Raw genomic sequence first — 24,297 nt, 5'->3', positions numbered from 1 at the left:
TAAATATAAATTGTTGTCATTTTAGTGCCTCTGTAGTCTTTTATCTTTAGTATTTAATTCTGTAAATGTGTAATAATCTGATTAACTGGTGGATATTAACTAATGGTGGATAGTTAATCTAACTAATTGCTCGTGCATATTTAGGTTTCCTATTTTCACTGTTATATGCATGCTACAGTGGGTATTCTTGCACATGCAACTTTGTGCATTTGTTTTAATCTTTTTCTCTTTTTTTAACTTTTAGTTATGCATAATGCATAAACACACTTATATTACGTTAGAACCTTACAGGTAAATTACAAGCCCTAATTCCAGTTTCCCTCCAGAGGAAACTATAGTTATCAGTTTGGTGTGTAACCTTCCAGACTCTTGGAGCATTTATATGAGTCTTTATAGATCTATAAACAATATACGATATATATAATTTTCTTTCTTTTCTGTTCTTTTTTTTTTTACCTAAATGCATGTTTCATTGTTCAACTTGTTTTTTTCACTTAAAATATGTTTTAGAGATCTGTCTATATTGTTACATGTGGTGCCTATTATATACCTTTTAAATACTGCATAGAATTCTATAATGTGGTTCTTTGTGGTTCATTTAGATATTCTGTTATTGGTGAGCATTTAAGTAGCTTCCAGTTTTTTACTGTTACAATAATACTGCAATGAACAGCTTTGTAAATGCCTCCTTGAGCACATGTGTGGAATATTGAAACTGGAATGTTCTGGATCATGTGGTTTGCACATTTTAAATTTTAATATTTACTGCAAATTGCCCTTACGAGTGGCTATACTATTTTACGCTTCTAGCAATGTATAAGGCTATCTCCCTATATTTGTCTGATTGTTTTAATGATCTATCTAAGATTAATTCCCCGAGATGGAATCGCTGGTTCAAAGTCTGTGAATGTTTCAAATTTTGACACATTTTTCCAGACTGTACTTCAGGAAGGTTACCTACTTATAGTTTACCAGCCATAGAAGTATAAATTTAACCCATAAATTTAATATTTGTCAATCTCAGAGATAAGAGGTTTCTTATTTTAATTTGCATTGTTTTGCTCATTATTGAAGTGGAACATCTTTTCATAAAGTTATCATTTCTATTTATCCTGTCAGTTCTCTGTTCGAGTCGTTTACCTATTTTTAAATGAAAGAGCTCCTTATATATTACGGATTTTAATCCTGTGTCTACCTTGGAAGTAGTTTTCCCCCAGTTTGCTGTAGTAGTTTTTCAAAAGAGAAGTTTTAATTTTTATATCGTCAAGCCAGTCTTTTTCTTTATGGTGGTGAGTCTCAGCCAGGGACACTTTCCCAAGATTATAGAAATGTTCACCTGAATTTCTTTTCAGTATTTTTGTGGTCTAATTTTTAGATTGAAATCTTTAATCTATCTTGAATTTATTTATTCTGATATAAAGTATGAAATAGGCATCTAAATAGTTATTTTTCTAAATTATTAGCTGGTTGTCCTTGCACCATTTATCCAGTCTGTCCCTTCTCCATTGACTTAAAAATGCAACATTTACCACATAATACATTTTTGTGTATGCTTTTGTCCGTTTCTAGATTTTCTATCCTCTTCCTTCACCTGTCTATTTTGTTGCAAGTCCATATGGTTTTAGTGTAGCTTGTAACTGGAATAACAAGTCTCTATTCATTATTTTTCTTTGAAAAAAAATCTTCCTTTTCACATATAATAAAGGAACGAATCTGTGTTGGCATACATCTGAATTTGTTATCGAACCCCAGTTAGCCTTCTTATTTGTGTGTGTAGGATCAGAGGAATGATATGATCTTTTTCTTTAATTTTTATGATGCTTCTTCCACAGCCCCTCTTGGAGTCGGTACCTTATGAAGAAGCACTGGCAAACCGCCGGGTCCTTCTCAGCTCTACTGAAAGTCGAGAAGGTCTTTCACAGCAGGTACGGCCCCTGGAAAATCAGCGCACTTGTTAAAGAGCATAAATGTTAAATCTCCTGGAGAAAGTTTTTGGCATACAAAGAAGTGGTTTAGAAGGCTATATAAGTAAACATGTAAAATTAGTTGTTTAACACCTACTAAAAAGCAACATAAGCACAATTCATTAAAAAACATTTACTGATGCTCTAAATAAGTCATCTTCATTCAATTGGTATTATAGTTGCCACTAGAGTAGTATCAGCACACTTTGGCCATGATGATTAATTCTTTCTTTAGGCAGTAGATTTAAATATATGAAATAATAAGGCAAAAAAGGTGGTGAGGCTAGAGACTCAGTGAGTTATTTTTATTTCTTAAATGAGCAGGAATGAAACATTTCCAGTATTCAATCGGTCAATTGAATTTAGGGGGCAGGTGGAGGTAGGAGGTACTGTCTTTTTCAGAAGTTGGTACAAACTGATGCCAGTTTAGCTTTTGTCAGAGATTTATTCACTTCAGCACCTCGCTTGCTTTATTTTTGGAAATATTTATTTTAAGGAGAGCACAAATAAATTCATCTGAGACACTATTTTGTCCATGTTCATCTTATTTTCATTGGACACATATCACTTATCTTTTTGAGGTTAATGCACTAGGATGTTGGAACTAAAAATTGAATCCACAGAATAATTCCTGAGAAACAAAATTCCTGAGACAAACAATAAGATATGGAATACTTTAAAAATTGATTTTGGATTTTCTTATTTTATGTAAGGAAAGTAAAGCTCAAAGAAATTAAGCAGGTTTTACGCAAAGTAGCTAGTAAGGGACAGAATCATCTGACTTCAGAGCTGTTGCTTTTCCCTCTCTGCCACTGAGCGGCTGCAGGTAGTCTGATAAACACTTGGGTCTCACTTCCTGCCTCTCTAAAATGAGGATAATATCTACCTTTCAGGGTCTTGTAAGGATTAATTGAGCCAATGGGAGGCAGTGTGATATAGTGAAAAGAGTCAGACTTGTGAGCCTGACAGATGGGGTCCCGAGTCCTGGCTCTGCCATTTGCTAGCTTAGCAGGTGGCTGAGCTGCTGGGAGCTCTAGTTCTCTTCTTTGAGAATTGAGAACTGTAGGACTGTTAGGAGGCTTCGGTGGGATAAGGGGAGGAAAGTACCATGAACAGTGTCTGGTACATGGTAATTACTCAACCATGATGGTAAAGCATTTGGAATTCACTCTAAGATTTTATTTTTATGTAATTCTCAAGTTTTTTGTTTGCCTTGAGCATTCGTTTTTTTAGCTTCTGATTGGAGTATAGCATACTTAAAGAAAAATATACAAATCATTAATATATAGCCCAATGAATTTTCACAAGTAAACACAGTAATGTAACAAGCACCTAGATAAAATTAAAAAAGAACATTTCTTTATGTAAGGTATACCTTTAAAAAAATTGCTGGGACCCCAGAAGGCTTCCTCATGCCCCTTTCCAGTTACTACTCTCCTCTCCCCCAGAGATAACCATTATCTTGTGTTCTAACACCATCACTTAGTTTTGTTGCCAGATACTGAAATTTTTATTAAATGAGATTAGGCAGTGTATACTCTTTCAGGTCTGGCTTCTTTGATTCAACATTATATTTGTAATATTCATTTGTGTGACATGTAGTTGTAATCTGTCCATTTTATTGCAGTTGGGTATTTTGTTGTGTGAATATACATACTATATCCGTTCTCACTGCTTGTGAGGATTTGGGTAGTTTCAAGTGTTTGGCTGTCATAGTGCTGCTGTGAGCATTCTTATCCGTGTCTTTTGTAAACATGCATGCATTTCTACTGGGGATGTACCTAGAAGTGGAATTGCTGGGTCATAGGATATGATATGCTCAGTTTTAAAAGATCCTGTCAAATAGTTTTTCCAAGTGTTTGTCCCAAATTCCACTCCTCTCAGCGCCTTATGACAGTTCCAATTAGTCCACAAACATGCCCACCTTTGTACTTTCTATCTTCTTTATTTTAATCGAGTGGTTTTAACTTGCTTTTCCTTGATAAATAAGTGACATTGAGTACCTTTTTTTAAATGTTTATAGTCTTGTTCAAGTGTCTGTTCAAATCGTTATTTTTTTTCTATTTGTAGAAATTCTTTGTATGTTCTGTATATTAGTCCTCTGTTGGATACATGCTGCTTCTTCCACTTTGTGGCTTTCCTTTTCACTCTTTTATTGATACCATGAATAGATATTTTTGATTTTACTATAGTCCAATTTCTCACTATATGCTTATGCTTTTTGTATCCTGTTTAGTAAATATTTCCCTATTCCAGGGTCAAGCTTTTTTGTTTTCACTTCTGTGAAGTAGTTTGGTTTACATTCTATAAAGTAGGTTCTTTACTAAGTTGGCCACTAAGTTCTGTCTGCATCATCCTCTAAGGTCTGGAACTCTCTGTTGCTTTCAAGGTTCAGCAGAGTTTGGAGAAGATTTCTAAACTGGAGCAGGAAAAAGAACATTGGATGTTGGAAGCACAATTAGCCAAAATCAAGCTGGAGAAAGAAAACCAGCGAATTGCAGATAAGCTGAAGAGTACAAGTAGTGGGCAGGTGGCTGGGCCGTCCCAGGAAAATGCCACCATGGTGAATGCTACGGGCCAGGAGGAAGCCTCAGCCAAAGCTGTGCTGGACCCCGTCCACAGCACCAGTCTGGTAAGTGTCTTCTTTTTTTCATGCTAATTGGTGAGGATCTAACCTAGTGTTCAATGTTAACCATCTAAGTTACACGTCAGTTTAGAACAGGAATAATCCACATGCATCCAAAAGCAGATTGGTAACCAGTATGCTTCCTTCAAAAAGCAACTCCAGGGGGCTGGCCCCATGGCCGAGTGGTTAAATTCACACACACTGCTTCGGTGGCCCCGGGTTTCGCCGGTTTGGATCCTGGGCATGGACATGGCACCGCTCATTGGGTCATGTTGAGGCAACGTCCCACATGCCACAGCTAGAAGGACCCACAACTAAAATATACAACTGTATACTGAGGGGATTTGGGGAGAAAAAGCAGAAAAAAAAAAAAAAAGATTGGCAACAGCTCAGGTGCCAATCTTTAAAAGAAAAAAAAAGCAACTCCATTAAATTCCTTTTGATTTTACATGAGTCTTCCCATGGTGAGGGCTGTGTTCCTGGAAGAGATATAATAAGTCAAATTAAAGATGATTCTGTTTTTCCATGAAAACATTTGTAATGTGGGATTATGTTTCTGACCAAGGGCTAAATGCCTAACTTTTATAGAAATGATCACTGAATACCATTTTTAACCAATAATATGGTATATTCGTAGATAGTAGAAAGCTTTACAACATACATATAACACAGAAGCCCATCAGGCTAATTGTATTTCCTAAAGCAGTATACTGGCAGGAAACTCTGTGTTTAACTGCAGTGACTTAGAAGGTGAAGAAACATCTCCATTGGAGTTACAGAATTCAAAGTACTTCGAGAAAAGTTTTCTATTTATAATATTTTGCCTACTGTAAAAAAAATTAGAAAGTCTAGGAAAAGAGAAATCAGGAAGGAAAAACAAAGCTCTCATAATGAAAAGGGTCCCAGTAGGTGTAATTTACAAGTGCTTTCTGAGGAGCGTGAGGAGAGCTGTGGCGCTTCTTGAGGACCCTGGCCTGAGGCACGCGACTTTATCCCTGCAGCTCACTGATGCTGTTGCAGAGCATGTGGTGGTCTTTCTCAGACTGACCTTGCGTCTGATTCAGAACATACCTGATAGTAAAACGTACAAGCCAACTTTTATTTTCAAGATGTGTTCAGACCTTATTGCACCTTAGCAGTGTCAGAAACTTGGATTGGTCTTAATTTTCTTAGGTGTGATAATGGTATCATTATTTAGGAGAATATCTTAGTTTTTGGAGATAAATGCCAGAGTACTTAGGGTAAGATGGCATAATGTCTGCAATTTACTTTCAGATTATTCAGAAAAAATATAGACACACAGAGGCCGACCCCAGGGCATAGTGGTTAAAGTTTGGCGTGGTCCACTTTGGCAGCCTGGGTTCATGCATTCGGATCCTGGGTGCAGACCTGTACCACTGGTCAGCCATGCTGTGGCAGTGACCCACATACAAAGTGGAGGAAGATTGGCATAGATGTTAGCTCAGGGTGAATCTTCCTCAGCAAAAAAAAAAAAAAAATACATATACACACACACATAGATAAATAAAGCAGATGTGGCAAAATGTTAATTATTTATTGTAGATGGTAGATATACAGATGTTTATTGTATTTTTTCCCCAATTTTCTGCATGTTTGAAAATTTTCGTAATAAAATATAGGGGAGAAAAAAAGAATTAAAATTTTTAGAAAAGCAAAAAACATAAACCAAACTTCTCAAGAGTTTTGACTTGACTGGACACCATGCTCACAGGATGATTCTATAGTGACCCCTATACAGAGTGCTTTGGGATCACAGAGGAAGTCCCTGGAGGACTCCAGGAGGACGTCACAGAAGAGGTAATGTGAGTGTGTCTCAAAGTGAGCAGGAGTCTAAGGCAGGAAAAGAGTATTTCAGGTGGAGAGAAGGGTCTCACCACGTCACTCTCCTTCTCTTCTACACATGGCAGATTCCTGCCAAAAATGACCTGGAGACAATAGAGATAAAAAGAGACGGCATTTTCTCCCTACCTAGATGTTTCCACATTTCAGCCTTTCTTTTTCCCCCTCTTACTTAAGGTACAGTTGAGATGCTACATTTGCCACATTTTCTGTGAACTCTGGTTGGGGGCATTGTCTTTGGTGGTCAGGATCAGAGGCCCGAGACATTGTCAGCCTCCTTTCATTTTCACAGTCTAGTCTGTATAATGGAATCTGTTCCTCTCCCTTAGTTGCTTTCAATCTAATGGAAGAAGAGCTTGGATCAGCATCTGTACAGAGGAGCTGTGTGCTGTCCTACATTCTCAAACCATAACCCGGAGGACGGGAGTGAGGGTGGGGAGGCAGAATAGATGCCAAATGTACTCATATTTGAAAATATAAAATTAAGTGATTGGCATGTTACAGTAAACAGTTTTTAACTGAAAGATTAATTGCTACCCTTGCTTCAGTGAGTATAAAATTATGGCTCTTCTATTAAAAAAAGTCTCATAAAAGATACTTTTACAGCTAGGTGGGCATAACATTCATTAGCACACATTCAGTTGATATACTGCTCACTGTTAAGAGTAATACTCTTGAAGATATTATTTAGAATGTGTGAAAACTTTATTGAGCATCATCTCTGATTAATAGAATCCATTGAAACTGAGTTTCCAATAGTTTAAGTTGTTGTGCCCAAGCACATGCCCTTCCACCTTGAAAAATAACCTGAAAACAGTATTCATGGAAGATTTCAGTATTCATTAAGATTTTTAAAATCTTAATGCACAAAAGCAAGTTTTAAAAACCCGACAGCACTTTAATGTGTCTAAGATTACATTTTGGTATAATGTAACATTTGATATAATATACATTTGACATAATGATATGTTTTGATATAGTAACATTATATCAAAGTGTATTTCTTCTTTCTCCTTTTGAATTTTTAGCCAGAATATTTATTTGTGTGTTCCATGTGGAATGCTTAGTTAGTTGTTAGTTATTATGGTCACTAGAAAACTGTCTTTACCCCTTCGTGTCTACTGGTTTGGAAATAGGCATAGAAATGACAAGATGCTTTCAAAAGCTGTTCTTCCTCTCGCTCTTCCGAGACAGTTTGTTGGATTTCAGTGACAATGGTTAACAGCATTTGGATAGAGGAAGTAGTGATGACCGTTATCCATTACCGCCTCATGGCACAGATAACAAACGCAGTTACCATCTGCAGGCACAGCTTCCTTGGAGTAAAGGACCGTCTGAGAGTGCTCTTCTAGTACTCCACTCCCAGGGCGCTTTGAAACCGTGTAAACCGAGAAGAGAAAATATTACACGTGTTTAAACTATTGTGTTTGTAAACAGTCTGTTCTAAAGATTTTTTTCCCTTATGTTCTAGATTGGAATTTTAACCAGGACGTCTGATGGCGAGGTAATATGTGCTTGGCATCATGTTGTTTGTCAGTAAATATGTGGCTGCATGTTTCTTGACAAAGTCCTGCAAAAGTCTAATTGTGTTTTCTGACGATTCCAGCAAAGTGGAGCCAATGTTTTCCCCCTCCATCAGTGGATCTATGTTGCTTTTCTCTCTGGTTCTATTTTAATTGTCACCAACAGATTATAGCCTGTTTTTATAATTGCCTTGTTGAATGACTTGGTTTGGCAGTTTGACAAGGTGTGGCATGAGCTCGGCCATCAGCTTGCAGGCATGCTGTGTGAGGCGAGAGCTGTTAGCCCTCGCAATGGGCAGGCTGGGGAAGCAGGGCTTTTCAGGGCCTTGGTGAACAGTGTGCTTGCTGGTTCTTTCCAGCCCTCAAGTGAGTGAACCCAGGTCAGATTTGGCTTGTCAGATAGGTTTGCACATTTGAGTTTTGAAATATTATAAGATGTAACTTTATAAACGTTCAGAGACACCAAAGTCATTCAGCTTACTGCTCAATATGGCAAACTGGTAAATATAGTTCAAGTAGGTTCGTAAATTTTTTGAGTCCTTATTGGCATTATAGTTTAGGTAATCTTGAATTTCTGCATATTTTTAAACTAAACTCAATAGTGTGTCATTGCTAGAGTAACTAGAAGTAGTAGTCTGGGACAAGTGCCATAAACTGTTCATTATAGAAATAGTTTAATTTGTTAGTATGTTTAAGAGCTTAGAGCTCTCGTAAGATAATTGGGGGGAAAAAGAATGTTCAGGTTTTAGGGGTTCCAGTAGATGCTCCCTTTTCTCTTGCTCTCTTCTAATCAGAGGAGGACGTAGAAGTCAGACAGATGGTGATTTTGAAAGTCAGATTCGTGACTAATAGAAGCTAGAAGGAGGGATATGGCCCCAGTGCTCCTGGGCTTCCCAGTACTACACTTGTGCTGTTTTCTTAAAGCCACAGCTTCACTCTGAGATAGGCAGGATGCTGAATGGAAGAAATTTGGAATATACATTTACCTGCCTGTCTGAAGTTTCTTCAAGGGATGGGAAAACTATAATTTCCCATCCAATTTCAAATGAAAATAGACAAAATGTTGTCTTTCTTTTTTCTAAAGTGACATTAACCTTTTCTTCCAGAACTGCTTCGTCTCAGTGGCATTTATTTATTTATGTGTGCTCTATTTAGGTTCCAGACGTGGAATCTCGTGAAGACTTAATTAAAAATCACTACATGGCGAGGATAGTGGAACTGACGTCGCAGCTGCAGCTGGCTGACAGTAAGTCAGTGCATTTTTATGCTGAGGTGAGTGGAGAGTTAATCAGATTTGGTGGTTTTTTCCTAACCCCTTCAGGAATTAGGTCACTGTCCTGGTCTCTGCTGTTCACTAGGAGAGAGAAGTCAGTCTTTGCATCCATATGAGTTTATTTGGAGTTCATCTTGATTGGTCTGTATACCAATTAAAAATCTTCATTTCAATAAATATAGGACTGATTTGTCATCTCTAAGTTGCAGAAAAATGCTGAGAGACTAACTGGTAGCCTTTCCTATGGCCACATAATGTATGTTTTAGAGCATTATCGTTACAAATTACATGCTTGTTTTAGAGAGTTATAGGCAGGTAGACAAAAGTCAAGGAAGTTTTGTATAGGGAAATGAAGAAGCAAAATATGCCTTTTTTTAAAAAAGTACTCTCCAGTTTTTAAATGACGGTTTGTGGAAATGAATTCCTGTAAATGATAAAATCAAAAATATAACCTTTTTCAACTTTTAAGATAGAAAATCTTACTTTTTGTTACATTTTCTTCTCCCTTCCCCAAACAATTCATTTCTTAAGAGAATTAGAAAAACAATTATACACAATTCCTAGATTAGAAGGGGAAAAAATGGAGGAAGAAAGTATAGATATCCAAGCGTAAGAAACAAATGATGATAGAATGGAAGTCGTCCAACATATAGGAATATGTGTGAGGTCTCTCATTTGAAACTTGGTATTAAAAGGTCAGTTATAGATGGCAAACGGAGAGTGATAATGCTTAAAATTATTAAAGAAATTGAAAAAGAAAAGACGACCCCCTTGTTGGGACCTGACTGAGATTTTCTCCATACTCTGGAGATGGAGGGGTTGATGGGAGGCCAGCTGCTAGAAGCTTTGCTTCTTTTTTTCCTGCTAAAGTAAATGATGTGCCTAGGTCATTGTTGTTGATAAGCAACCGCTGCATACATGTGTGAGAAGTTGATTGATAGTGGCAGCATGTTGGACTGTAGACAGTGGGGTGGACAGCAGGGCTGACCTACAGTGGAACTGCCGTAGTGCTTCCACTCTGAGCCACGCTGTGCAGTACATAATCGTGTCCTTGTTTGGATCCCTAACTGCCTTTCGAGTTAGTGTCCCAGACTTGATTATCATCTTCATGAGGACCCGTGCCTTGCAGAACTCTCTCCCTCTTTTTCAGGTTCAGTACTGAGCACACAGTAGTTGTTTGGTTAATTGAGGGTGGTTGATTTGGTTGACTGAAAACTCCTGAAATTCTCTTGTGAGGAACTTATGAGCAAATGGGGGATTTCTGAGGCTGTTTTATTTCCCAGAGATTTGCTTATCTTAGTAAATGTCTTCACTACAATTGTGATACAAGAATTTTTAAATTGTCCTAGTTTTTCCCAGTGTGTAAACAGGAAATGGTGACCCCCTGTACGGCTTTACTGGAATGGTTAGTCTGAGCCTCTGATGTCGACACAGCGTTCAAATATGTCTCAACAGATCCTCCTTGTCAGTCTCATGGCCTTATCGGAAAGTTTAGTGATCCTTTTAATGGCATACCCTCTTTGAACAACAGTGTGGACTAGAATTTTTCTTTTTTCTTCTTGATCCGCTCTGTCTCTGGATAGTCTAGGTTTAGTAGAACCCCAGAGAAAGCAGCTGGGATCTTCACAGTCCCACACTTACTTTTTTTTCCATGTAGATAGAGCATAATCTGTAGAATAGGACTGTAAAGCTCTAATTGTTCCTATAATGAATGTGGTCTCTAATAAAGGATTTAAAACACGAGAAAAGTATCTTAGGATCCATGTTGCATGGTCAGAAGCCATTGATAACTTTTGAAATAACCATTCCCTTTCTCATCCAGTGTGAGTATAAATGAATCCTGGGTAAATGTGAAAACTTCTTATGGTTTTCGTAACCACTGGTCATCAGGCTAGAGCCAGGAAAAAAACAATAATGAACTTGGGACAGTCGACTTGTTTTTCCTTATTAAAGTGATGAGAGTGGGGACCACATCTTCCTTACGTGTATGCTAATGTGTGGTCCAAGGCCTGTAGGTAGTCAGATATTTGTGGGAGGAAGGGAGAGAGAGGGAGAGGAGGAAGGGCTTTTGGCTTTGGCGATTGTTTTCTGGTGACCTTCTCTGAAGTAAATGTGCCTTTGGGAGATGCTCCTGGGATCATGGGATGTTTTCTGGTTTCACAGTGCCGAGCACTCTCTAAAAGACTGGCCTTGGCTGAAAAGTCTAAAGAGGCCCTGACAGAAGAGATGAAAGCAGCCAGTCAGAACATCAGCAGACTTCAGGTGGGTCCACAAGTGTTACCCTAGCAGTTTTAATGTGTTTTTGAAATTTAATATGTTTTTATGTCATTGAAAATTCTTGGATAGCAAAGTCAGCATTTCCTTTCTGAAGTTAGTGGCATTCGACCTCCAGACGTACGTTTTTCTAACCACTTTATTTCTAATTCATTTTAAAGTAACGTCTTACTTATGTCAGGCAAAAAGTGGCTGTATTGTTTGTTTCTCTTCTAGTCAGCATTTCCTTAAACAATGCTTATTTACCCATAGTCCTTCTTTTTTCTCCTCCTCTGTTAATCTCATCATGGAGGGCTATAAGCTTGTTCTGTTTAGAGCACCCTGTTCCTTCTCTTTACTGATTCGTAAAACTGACCTAAACCGAACAGTAGGGCTGCAGAATAGTCCTCCTTACTCACTGCTTTGTTTCCAGAAAGCCTCTATTAAATATAAACATGATACAGGCAAAGAAAAAGCACATTGGCCTAGGGGCACCCACTTCCTCCTAGTTTCAGATTAGTTTATCAGATTAGCCAAGAGCACAGGGTTAGATTTTAAGCGGCCAGAGAGCATGAGAGACGGCAAGAGAGACAAAGGTGCTTCTTCCACGGAGGGTCCTGCCCTGTGGGTCCTTCAGGAGGTGCTGGGATGGTGGGATGTGCCAAGACAGACTTCCCACCACCCAAAGGCTCGGAAGCCTGAGGAGATTTGGAAAGATCATGTAGCCCTCTTGTTTTTGTGACAGTTTTATACCTGGCGTAGAAGGAAACTCATTTTTACAAAGAAATTCAGAACATATTTTGAAGGCTGAGAAAAACTTTTCCCCCACTTCTTTTAGCTTTGTTCTCTTATTGGGCCTTTTGCTTAACCTTCATGTTAATTGATCAGATAGGTCATTTTGATAGGTTGCTTTTCCAAAATGTCTTTTATGAATTGAAAAAAGCTTAGAGTGGTAGGACTAGTGGGGCTTTGATTTTTCTTTTGTTCTTCTTTTCCTTTGCCCTTTAGGATGAGCTGACAACTACCAAGAGGAGTTACGAGGATCAGTTAAGTATGATGAGTGACCACCTGTGCAGCATGAACGAGACGTTATCTAAACAGAGAGAAGAGATTGACACACTAAAGATGTCCAGCAAGGTAGGGGGGCGGGGCAGGGAGTCTCTCGGCAGGGTAATATTTAATATTTAATGTATTTAATATATTTCATTGCTGTGCATTTCAGGAGCAAAAGGTTAAGAGATTTAAAGCGTTTATAAATCATTTTTCTTAATATCACTTGTCCTCTTAGCCAAAAGTCAAATTAAGATTCTTTGACTGAATTATGAGTTGAGAGAAGAGGTGACCTCTAAGGCCCTAATACTGTGTCCCTTGCTCTTTGGCATTTCTGCTACTGTTGTTATGAATTGGGGAGACTCTTAGAGCATTTATTTGTAAGAGGGATTACTCTCTATTTATATGAATCTAAAATGGTGCTGTTGAAGAGCAACCTTCTTCAGCAAATTTATTCTCATACATATCCATATAGCCTAGGAATGTCTTGTCCTTTTAATTCCAAATATTTCATTGATTTCATTTCCCATAAAGCCTCTGCTTAACCAGGCTTGGGTCAGTAGATATTGGTTTGCATTTTTATGTTGAAATACATATCCCTATACCATGTCTCTTTGTTGTAACATAATGTATATGCTCTTTAACCATGACAGGTAGGCTTTAGGAGGCCAGGGGCTTGGTTCCATGCATCATCTCAGATGCTTGGTACATTCTAATAATTCAGACAATGCTATACCACCACCAGCCTGGATTTACTGTCTCCAGCCTGTGCGCTTTGAAACCCACTACTGCCCCTTATTGATCTAGCAGGTGTTTATTGAGTTCCTGCTATGTGTTAGCAATGGAGAGGTAATAGAGAACAAACCAGAGCTTTATTTTGGCATCTGCTGCTAGTGGTCATGCACAGCAGCATTCTGCTCAGTTGCCGTCTCCTTGGAAAATATATCATGTTAATGCATTGGAATCTGCATTATGTAATTTTGTTTCTCAGTGTAGTTTCATGATATTGATTGGCAGCTGGCTGCTTCAGAGAGTGTCCATGATGCTTTTCTGGGACATCTTGTGATGATTTTAACCAGCCAATGTGGTTCTGATTATGGTTCTCCAGTTATTTGTGCTTTGGGAAACTTGAGCTTAGAAGTAGGGGGTGGGCAGTGGGTCCTCTTGAAGAATGCTTCCTTTAACCCTTTTGGCATCCTGATACTCCAGCAGGCCAATAGCTGACGCACGTAGAAAGCACACACATTAATGTGAGTGGTATGAGAAAGCCTGCCTTAGCAGCTAACATTTGAAAAAGAGTAGCAGTGATTGTAGGGAAACTCCTCAGACTTCAGAGCTGCAGAAGGCCTTCAGTTCTGAATTGAGAAGGGTTAATGTCGAGTACAGCGAAGCTCGTTGTCTGGAAGGTAATTGTATTGCAGCTACTTTAGAAGTAGGGAATTTTGAAGCCCTCTCAACTTTTTAATCTAGTCCTTAAAATATCTGTCATTAATAAGACACTGAGTTAGAGATCCTTCTTCACTTTGTAGTCTGTATTGTTAACCTTTCTTTGATTATTCTGGGATCCCTATATTTTGCTTTTTCCCTCGTTTATTAGTAATTTAGATTGCTGTAGCATCATCTTTTGGCTGAGTTGACATGGTCTCCATGGGAGACCAAATAAACATCTTGAAACCATTGGTTTGCTGTTATCTTGGTCTTCATGTTTGTATTCTGCAAGCATGTCCCACTTACATGAAAAAAAAGTATCTGTACCTAATAGTTAAGTATAGGAATTGAATTAGAATGTTTTCCTAAAAAGTGAACTTCTCCAGAAAGAAGAAAAGTTACGCAAAACTGGAAAGTCCGAATCTCCGTATGTGAAGCAATTGGGGATAAGTTAAGACATCTTCCCCCTAACTTGTTCCCAACCAGTATCTCAGCTTCCTTTGACAGACAGTCATTGCCGTTGGGATGTTAGTTGGCACTTATTCAAAATTAGTACCTATTAAGACCTTTAAGAGGTGCTTATTTGAACAACAAAGAAACATGTTTAGGCTGGAGAATTTTTTTAGCTTCATGAAATCATAAACTCCTTTGACTTTGGAACGAAATGAAGTTTGAGGTTTAATAAATCCAAGATAGCTTTCTTTTCTTTCTTTATTGGTTCTCTTCAGCCCCCAGGTCCACGGGCATAGAAAGTGGGGAGAGTTAAAACGAACAAACTGCTTTGCGGTTACGAATAAAAGTTAACAATGTAAGCTTGTCAGCTATTCCCTTCTTGGAAGCTCAAGTTTTCCTCAGTGAAATATGGCTTCCAGACAGTTCGGTCTCTAAACTGTGTGAATTATTTTTCTAAAAGTTTGTGTTCTTATTGTTGATATTTTCTTTGCACAGGGAAATTCTAAAAAAAACAAGAGTCGATAGTTGACACATAGCTGGTTGGCGACGTCTTTCCAGAGCTGCTGCTGCTGCTGCACGGAACGCAGGGCGAGGCTCCACGTCCAGTGCTGGCCGCCTTCAGGGAGCTGGAGTGTGGTCGGACCTAGTCAAGTAGTCAGTGTTGTACATGGCCTTCAACCATTTAAAGTATATTTGTAACCAGTAAGGCAAATACAGAGTTCGATGTTGACAGTAAAATGGAAAACAATACATATACCATGGATATTGTAGGTTTCCTTATGCTGTTTTTACTGTGCACTTTTTAAAATTAGGTTTTAATTTCAGTATGTAAGAAAAATATTTTGTATATTTTCAAACTCAATTATATGGTAATTGATTTGGTATCTATGAAATAGATATATGTTTCTGGATAAAATGCTTAAATTGTCAAACTGTCATTACTTCTTGCTACAATTGAAAGCAGTCTCCAGATTCTTTTTGAAGACATATTCATATCTTCTCTCTCTCTCTCGTGGAGGGAGTGGGCCTTGAAAACTTCAGATCTTGTGGGTTTATTATCATTGTCTTCAGCTCTTCAGTATCCTCTCTGTGTTGGAATAATAGCTTAAGAAATTGATGTCAATAAATTCTTACTTATATCAATCTTTCAGTCTCTCTATGAAAATCTGATAAAGGAAATTAAAACCTACTAAAGTATGCTTTACACAATTTACCAAATCCCAATTGACTTAGATGTAATCTTTCTAGTTCCCCAAAGTGGAATAACTGTATGGTTAATCCTTTATAAGGCTTTGAGTTTTACCTTGAGAGGTACTTGTAACCATACTTCAAGCAAGGGCCCTGAGCTCTTTCAGGCTCCCCTGGGTTTATTTCATAAACATTGTGTCATTTCAGTGTACACCTCAGTGGTGTCTCTCCCAGCACCCCATTCCCAAGGTTCTAAGTATATTGCTCCTTTCTTCTGAGTTGCTTGCACAGAGCCATTTCACCCCATGTCCAAATACCCAGATTAGTTGAGATGTTGCTGAAACCCCTTCCTCCCTACCTCACTGCCTGTAGCTCCATCTGCCATGAGCCTCTTCTCTAGGCAGTTGCTAGTCACCCTCCAGAATGCTTTATTCTCGTTCACCTGAGAGCTCACCACCAACTTCCCTTTGTGCTCCTTGGCCTCTGCCCCATGTCCTTGGCTCCCTGCTGTAGAGAGAATCTGGTTGTTAGGCCCGATCTGCACAGTAAGGAAAGTGTTTGGATCCTGCCTGAGGATCTCTGGGTGAGTCACCTCAGCCCCATTCTCTCTGGCCCTTCAGGTCCCCAGCCCCTTTGCCCCTTCTGTTTTCTGTGACTTGCTCATTTCCAGTTCTCTGTCACTGACCAGCTGTTCTCACTGCACCTGAGCCCCTGGGCACTGTGAGGGAAACAGCAAATAACCAAGCTAATGAGCTCCACCATAAACTCAGGGTGTCCAGCCCCTGCCAGGCCTTGGCATTTCTGTGTTCTGTGACACTCCTTTTGGCATTTTTAGTCTATTTCTATTCATTTTTTGGAGGATTTTGGACAAAGGAGGGACGTCATCGGGCTTATGTTTTAATGGGATCGTCGGCTGCTATGTTGAGATTAGATTGTGGGAAGTAAGGGTAGAAGCAGAGAAACCCCTTAGGAGGCCATTGCAGTAAGAGGGGCTGTTGAGAGATGATCGTGACCTGGACTTGCTGGTGGCAGTAAACATTGTGTGACATCTGTTTCTGGATTTATTTTGAAGATAGAGTTGTCTACAGACTTATCTAAAATTGCAGCTCTTTCTGCCTACACTCCTATTACTCTTCTCTGCTTTATTTTACTCCTTATACTTATCTTAATCCAACACACAATACACTTGGCTTATTTATCTTATTTATTGCCTGCCTCCACCTCTAGAAGACAGAGCTCCATGAAGGCAGGCTTTTGATCTGGTTTGTTCACTGCTGTCCTTGAACCTAGAACCCTACCTGGCACTGAGTGACTCTTTGTTGAGTGAATGTTGATTGGATGGGATGTGGAGAGTGAGAGAAAGAGAGAAGTCAAAGATGAAGCCAAGAATTTGGGCCTGAACAAACTTGACAGAGGCAAGACCAAGGGAGGGACAACTAGCTTCCACTGAGTTGTAACTTAGCCGGAGACCGGGAGTCACCTTTGACTCCTCCTCGCCTCGCATGTCTCGTTGGTTGTCTTGTCTTATTGAATCTTCCTGCCTTTGCAGCGTCTCTCAGTTCTGACCTCTCCTTACTTGATGCCTTAACTTGAGCCCTGGCTCCCTATTGTCTGGACATCTGGTCTTCCTGTACTCCAGACCTCCCACCCCTTTTACCAGACCATTTTCTAAAACATATCTCTGCAGAGCCATTTTGCTGATGGAAAGCCTTCACCGTGGCTCCTCAGTGCCTGCTGGGCCCGGTCCAGCAGTGTATGTACCTGCAAGACACTACAGCCGACCTTTGCTCACTTTCTCCTCATTCCCTTCCACACCCCAGTGTACTCTCCCTCCACGTTTATGAAAACCCATAGACCTCTGGGTCAAGAAAAGTTTCACTTCTCCTGAGTGATGGGCCTGTTTTTCTCTTGGAGACAGCATGAATCTTGGGATTGTTTTCCTCTCTGCTTTGGTGGCTGAGACTTGTATCTCCCATCAGCTGTGAGCTGCCTGAGCTCTCCGACCAGCCGCCCCTATTGCCCTGCATCGCATCTGGCCGCATTGACCTGTGGGCAGTACTTGGGGAGTGCTTGGCCATTCTGTAAGGGTCAGTGCATCCTGGGAGGTTTCCTAGAGCTGAGGGATGGCATGACTGTAGAGGGTGCAGTTGATTCCCTGGCAAAATTGCCCCCTTAGCTTAACTGCTAGGATCTTTGCTCTCTTGGCAGAATCCCTTCCCAAGGCGTATAATAACCTCTGTTTGTTAACCATTCACCATAAGTCAGGCATGGGTAAGACTTGACATGCATTATTTCGTTTAAACCTCCTATAAATGTTTCTCGTTGGTGCTATTACTATCCTCATTTTACAGACAGAAAACTAAGGCTAAGAAGGGTTAAGCAACTTGTCCACAGTCACAAATCCAGTACGTGTGGAGCCAGGATTCAAATCCAGAGTCTGGATTATTCACTCCTGTAGTGTGAGCCTTTTACATTGAGGACAGTCAGTTCTATTCCTGCAGTTACTATATATTTGGAAGATAAAATAGTAAATTTCTCAGTAACTCTAGTACTTCGTTCAACTTGGCACGTCTTCATTAACGCATATGCCCCTTACCCCTTCTTTCCATCAGCTTTAGGTAGCTTCATGGGCTAATGGCCCTGGCACAAGGTTTGCCTTTGACACGTTTTTTTTTTCTTCTCTGACCCTGCATATTTTTTACATATTCTCTGTTGTACAAACCTTCCTAACTACCAAACTCTGAATTTAATATATTTATGCCATGACGTTGTTACTTCTCTTTTTATAAGGGAATTTTCTAACATACATAAAAGTAGAGAGACTAGTACAAACCCTTACATCCCATTACTCGTTATGCACATTTTGCCAATCCTGCTTTATCTTTTTCCCACACTTCTTGTTTTCCTAGAGTATTTTAAGGCAATTCCCAGACATGGGGTCATTTCACCTGTCAATACTTCAAGGGTGCATACCTCTGTGGAGATGGTGAGTGCTGACCTCTAAGTCCGTTTTACCCAACTTGTCATTCACTCAGCAAGTACGCGCCGAGTGTCTGCTGTGCGCTCAGTGCTGAGGCGATTGTGAAAAGTGCAACAGGCTGGCTGCCCTTGGGAGCTGGTGGCCTGATAGTGAGACAGCAGTGATCATGTAAAGGCTTCATCACAGACTGTCCTGTTGTCCATCCTGCCCTGGGCTTGTTTCAGGGCGGCAAGTGAGAGAGAATACATGGAGGCTGTAACTTTTGTTTGTTAAATGTCTGTATTTTTATTAAAATTAGGAACTTAGTTTGAGTCAAACTGTTCTAAAATAACTATTACAAAGAAAAAACAAAACAAGGCAAAACAAAAAAAACAATCCTCTGATCCCCCCCCCCCCCCCCCCCCCCGTTTCCTGCCCCAAGAGAAAACCACTTTCACTCACTGTTTTGGTCTCTGTCTCCATAGTTCCAAATTGTATGCTGCGTTTGCTTTTGCTGTTGGCATTATCAACTGACTTCACAGTTAGATGAGGATTTGCCTCTGTTTCATCTGCCTTCCCCACCCCACCACTCACATACATACACATAGATGCTTTCTATTTTCCCGTCTTCAAACTAGTTACATCAACATTTTGATTAGGTCACTATTCATTATATACTTTATTATGATTATTCAAATGCTGTTGGTAGCTGAGTCATGTAATGTACTATGATTACTTTTCCTTTCCTGTACAACTTTGTTTTTCCTGGAGTTAATATGTGTCTTTTTAAAAAAATTATTTACTATGTTTTCTATGGTACTTATCACTAATTTATTCCTAAATTCTCTCCCAGGTGTGTAACTCTCCTCTCAGTGCAGTCAGCCTCAGTTGAGCGTTCCACTAGCTTCATCGTCTTCAAGAAGCCCCTCCTAGAGCCCTGACCTGCTCCAGGCCATCTCGGTTGATCTCTCGGCTAGCAGTGCTGTTGCTGTCTTGAGATCTCCCTTCCTCATCCTCCTGGGCATCAAGTGTCTCCCACTCTTAAATAACACCCTCTCACATCACAAGCCCTTCCAGTCACTGCCCTGTTCCTCTACTTGCCGTTGCAGTGCATCTTTCAAAAGAGCTGTCTGTTCTGTCTGGGCTTCTTGGGGCATGGAAAGTGAAAAATAAGAGGTAATTCTCAGTCTAGGCACAGAGTAGTGACTCAGAGAGTTAGCTGAAGCCCAAGAAAAGGACTTTCAATTAATCATGCATTGCATCCTGGAGAAGATGGAGTTTTTAGAACTTATTAAAACGACATTTCCTACTTTTTCTTGATTAAATACCACATACTCATTGTTGAAAATTTGGAAAATAAGAAAAACTATCAAGAGCACACATCTCTTTTTGTAGGGATTCAACTATTAATATTTTTGTTTATTCCTGCTCTTTTCATGCATATATAAGATATATGTTTTTAATCAAAATTGGGATTATAAGAAATTCCAAATGAGAAAAAAAAGGCTCTTTAATAGGAGTGGGGGGTGATGGTTAGCTGACTGCACGACTCCAGGGGACACTGTTCACTGTGCCCCCTGATGTGACACTGATGTTCTGTCGCAGGTGTGGGTGAGGGGAAAGACCCTCCAAGCACAGCTTGAGAAATGCTGATAAATAGCATGTGTCTTGTTACACCATTTTTCACCACCACCTCCATCATGTTGTTATAAGCAATACTGCTCACTTTTCAAAGCTGATAAAGCTGGATTCTCCACTGCTTTGGGTAAGAAACTAACTCTATCAGTTAAGCTAACAGATTCTTTTTAACAACATGACCACTTTCCAAGTTCATTATCCATTAAAACAAAACAAACAAAAACTTGGCTGCACTATTTCCAAACAAAACTGTGAGAAAAAAACAAGTAAAATGAGGAACCAATTAGCTAAGAAAGCCACCAAAACAGATGGAGCAAGAGGCTCTCTCCAAATGACCATGAATTAAAGCCTTCTTTATAATAAAAATCCTCAGACCAAAAAAAAAAAATGTGCAGTTTATAGTTTTGTTTCATGCAGCATTAACCCTAGAAGTTGCTCCCAGTTCTTAAAAGGCTTTAAACTCTTCTATAACTTTAATGTATGAAGACAGCAACTTGGTTGACGATGGCTAAGAAACCATCTGGCAGAGCCACCCTGACAAGGAATAGTGTGTTCTGTGAAAGAGGAGGAAGCTTCCGTCCTTGGTTAAGTGCCGTGTTCTCAGACACCATGGTGATAAGTGGAAAGCTTGTCAGTAAGCGGTTGCCTGGGACTTAAATTTTTAAGCAGTTTAGTAATTAGATCCAAATTAGGAAATTAACTGGCAATCAAAGCATTAGAGCAGGAAAACCCATTACAGCTCTTCCAAATATTTGAAAGAAAAGGTTATATCGCAGCATTAGAATAACTTTTCATAAGGAGAGGATTAGAATGGACTCAAGGAGAAACATGCTGGTTTGTAGGTGTAGGGACCTCAAAAGTCACCTCCCCCACTTAGAACCTCTGTGTTTGTTTTACCAGGAGCTTTAATGATCTCTGAACTCAGTCCCACCGCTCCCTAAGCACCAGTGGAATAGCTGAGTGGTGACACGCCATAGGTCCAAGAATAGAAACAACACAGTTAACAAAGAACAACATGTCACTCCCCTCTTGCTCAGATGCTAAAGACCATTCTCCCTCTCTTCAGCTTTCCTGTATCTCTTTAGGACACCTCTCCTTGTGTTCAACTGTCACCATATCTCATGTAATCATTTCCCTGTGTGCCCTCTTCCTGAGCAGCTACAGATGCTATGAGGCAGGAACCATGCCTTATACTTATTGCCCACAATGCCTAGCAGAATGTTGGCTACATAGTAGGTGTTCAAGAAATGCTAAGTGGACACATTTTAGGGAGCAGGCCAAGGGACTGGACAATGGTAGCTCAGCCACACCGAAGAGTGTCCCATCTCCAGGACAAACGATGGCCAATCTTGGGTCACTTTGAATTGATTAAGTGATCATCCCCTTAATCAGCATTGCTTTTAAGTGGCATTCTCAGTGAAGATGTGGGCTTTTATCTCTGGGATTTCTATCCAAAGAGTAGTCAGGTTTCCTCATGGAAAAAATTGTTTAAAAACAGCGTGTTCTTCAAAGATCAGGCCAGAAGGCATCATGCGCCTAAAATGGTCATTTTTTTTTCCTGTTTCATTTTCACTGTTGTTGAAGCCCTCCACTGTGAAATATGTATTTTTAAAATTTTTTTTATTGTGGTCTAAATAGTTTATAACATTGTGAAGTTTCAGTCATACATTACTATTTGTCAAACACCATATAAATGTGCCCCTGCAACCCTTGTGCCCACCCTCCCCCCACTTCCCCTGGTAACCACTAAGCTATTGTCTTTGTAAGTTTATCTTCCACATGAGTGAAATCATATGGTGTTTGTCTTTCTGTGTCTGGCTTATTTCACTTAACATGATGCCCTCAAGGTTCATCCATGTGGCTGCAAATGGGATGATTATGTCTTTTTTTTAAGGCTGAGTAGTATTCCATTGTATATATATACACCACATCTTCTTTATCCAGTCATCAGTCAAGGGCACTTGGGTTGTTTCCACATCTTGGCTATTGTGAATAATGCTGCAATGAACATAGGAGTGCATAAGTCTCTGTATTGTTGATTGCAAGTTCTTTGGATAAATTGGGTAATATTTTTTTGAATATGGTTTTCCAGCAGCCCTTACTCTCTTTTAAATGAATGTTGCAATATAAATAGAGACTCATTGTTATAAAGTTTCTAGAGAGGAATGCTCTTATCAAGCATTTAGGGCTAAGCTTGTTCTAAGTCTGAAGCCTCCACTTTTCCCAACCAAGTCCTCTTTCAAATCGGGCATTTCTGCAAACTGGTTTGAATGTATATTAATTGATCCTGACAGCTTCAACTGAGTTGAGTTTTGAGGAATTGCAAGTTAATCTACTAGGTCATTATCTACAGACACTTTGGGGACCCCCTCATTAAACAGTGTGGAACCTCTAAATGGTTTCTGTGAAAAAACTTCCAGGAAAGGGAACCCTGTTAATAAAAAGGAGAATAATATAGTCTGAGGGTCTACTTATTGTAGAGCAAGGAAAAGAACAGGAACTGGAGTAAAATGAGGTCACAGCTGGCCATAAACGGCTGTCATGGCTTAGCTATTAAGGCCAGGCTGAGTTGTTTACCACCCGATTTTGATACAAAGGGACATCGCCAGAAAGGGTCTGTTGGAACTATGTGGAGGAGTTCCAAGAAATAAATCTGCACTCATGAAAGTGGCAACATTTGGGGGTAACACTGAGTCACACAGAAGGGAGGAGGACTGTCCCTTGCAAAAGATAAATGGTTTTCAACCAACTGTACTATTTGTCTTTAGAAAACTATGGGCCTATTCACTTTGCAGAAGTGTCAAAGTTTCCCAAAGAGATTTCTTTCACTAGGTGGGCTACTTACTAATCAAGGCCAATCTGCTTATTCAAAGAAGATAGAATTAAAAAAGTACACTCAAATTCTATTTAAATGCAATGATAATTGCTGTCTGTCAAGTATATTGTTTTCTGTATGAGTCCTTTCTCCAGGTGTTACCTGTGGCATTTTCTGAGATGGGCTGGCCTCCCCAGAAGGCTCGCTGGCTGGACACAGGACATAGGAGGTTCAGTTTGGGGCTTCAGCCAGAATACATGGGGTCAAGGTACCTCTTTGTCTTCCCTTTCTCTACTTCCCTCTTCCTTTGTCCTTGCTCAGCACCTCCCTCAGCTCCTTACCAGAAGGCTGACTTGGGCCCAGTACCTGTTCTTGTTCCATAGAAGAGTCTCAAAAGTTACAAATTGGTCAGTCGACTTCCTATCCTTAGGCTCCCTCTTGCCCTTCCTCAGCCCTTGACTGGTGCCGGGTCGGTAGCTGGAGGAAATGGGGAAGTGAGGAGGACTGTTTGCTTAGGGTGTCTTAAGCATAAAAACAATTAGAAATTTTATCTGAGAATAAAAGTATCCTAAGTAGATCCTGGCTGTGTGATTTCAGGCACTCCTGTGCCATCTCTGAATGTTTCCTTCCATCCTCACAGACCTCGGTGCAGGTTCTTAACACTGGCTGGTGGTTGAAAGGCCCCTGAATATCTTTTCCATTTCACCAAGGAACTGCAAGGTCAAAACCAAGACTACACTTGAAAGAGCATTGAAGAGAAGCACATTGCTATGCAAACGCAAGGAAGTGTTCAATCAGAATTCCCTCATTTCCTGTCTACCATCCAGGCATTCTACTTCCAGGTGAGATGTTCATGAGGGCCTCCTGACTTCTCTCCTTGGGCCCAAGCCTCTCTTCCCAGATAGTCTGTCTTTCAGACTGTTGAGTCAATATTCCTCAATTACCATGAGTCCACAAGGATTTACTGGGTGCCTACTGTATGCCAGGCTCAGGGAATACAAAGGTGAATAGGACATCACTTGGATCAAAATATTCCTTAAAAAATTTCATGGATTTCCTATTTTCTGCTACATGCCCAGCTCCACCTTCCCATCCAAACATTTCCTGCCTCCCCTAAGGCTTCCTGTCTTGCCAGCCTCCAAAGCACCATGTCCCAGGGCCTGGAATGCCCTCTTGTCTCCCCTCTAAGTCTGTTCAGACCCAGCTCAAGCCTCCCATCCTGGGGTTGGGCGTCCCTCCAGGGTAAAAGGCACGAGTAGATATTCTC

At 40.0% G+C, this 24,297-nt stretch overlaps 1 protein-coding gene across 2 annotated transcripts in view; it reads left to right on the top strand.

Moving 5' to 3' along the window:
* The window catches only part of PPP1R21 (protein phosphatase 1 regulatory subunit 21), a 58,065-nt gene extending 42,492 nt beyond the window's left edge, over positions 1-15,573 (top strand). For both annotated transcript variants that reach the window (XM_014847922.3, XM_070512138.1), the window contains exons 16-22: positions 1,833-1,925; positions 4,354-4,596; positions 7,922-7,954; positions 9,129-9,245; positions 11,410-11,508; positions 12,508-12,636; positions 14,926-15,573. In XM_014847922.3, coding sequence (XP_014703408.1) covers positions 1,833-1,925; positions 4,354-4,596; positions 7,922-7,954; positions 9,129-9,245; positions 11,410-11,508; positions 12,508-12,636; positions 14,926-14,955 — 744 coding nt within the window. In that variant the 3' untranslated portion in view covers positions 14,956-15,573. The remainder of the gene's footprint in view (positions 1-1,832; positions 1,926-4,353; positions 4,597-7,921; positions 7,955-9,128; positions 9,246-11,409; positions 11,509-12,507; positions 12,637-14,925) is intronic.
* Positions 15,574-24,297: the final 8,724 nt, after the last annotated feature.

This window comes from Equus asinus, chromosome 6, assembly GCF_041296235.1.
Source record: "Equus asinus isolate D_3611 breed Donkey chromosome 6, EquAss-T2T_v2, whole genome shotgun sequence".
In the NCBI taxonomy this organism is placed as follows: domain Eukaryota; kingdom Metazoa; phylum Chordata; class Mammalia; order Perissodactyla; family Equidae; genus Equus; species Equus asinus.
Note: the sequence above shows the minus strand (reverse complement) of the source record. Positions and strands in the feature narration are given on the sequence as shown.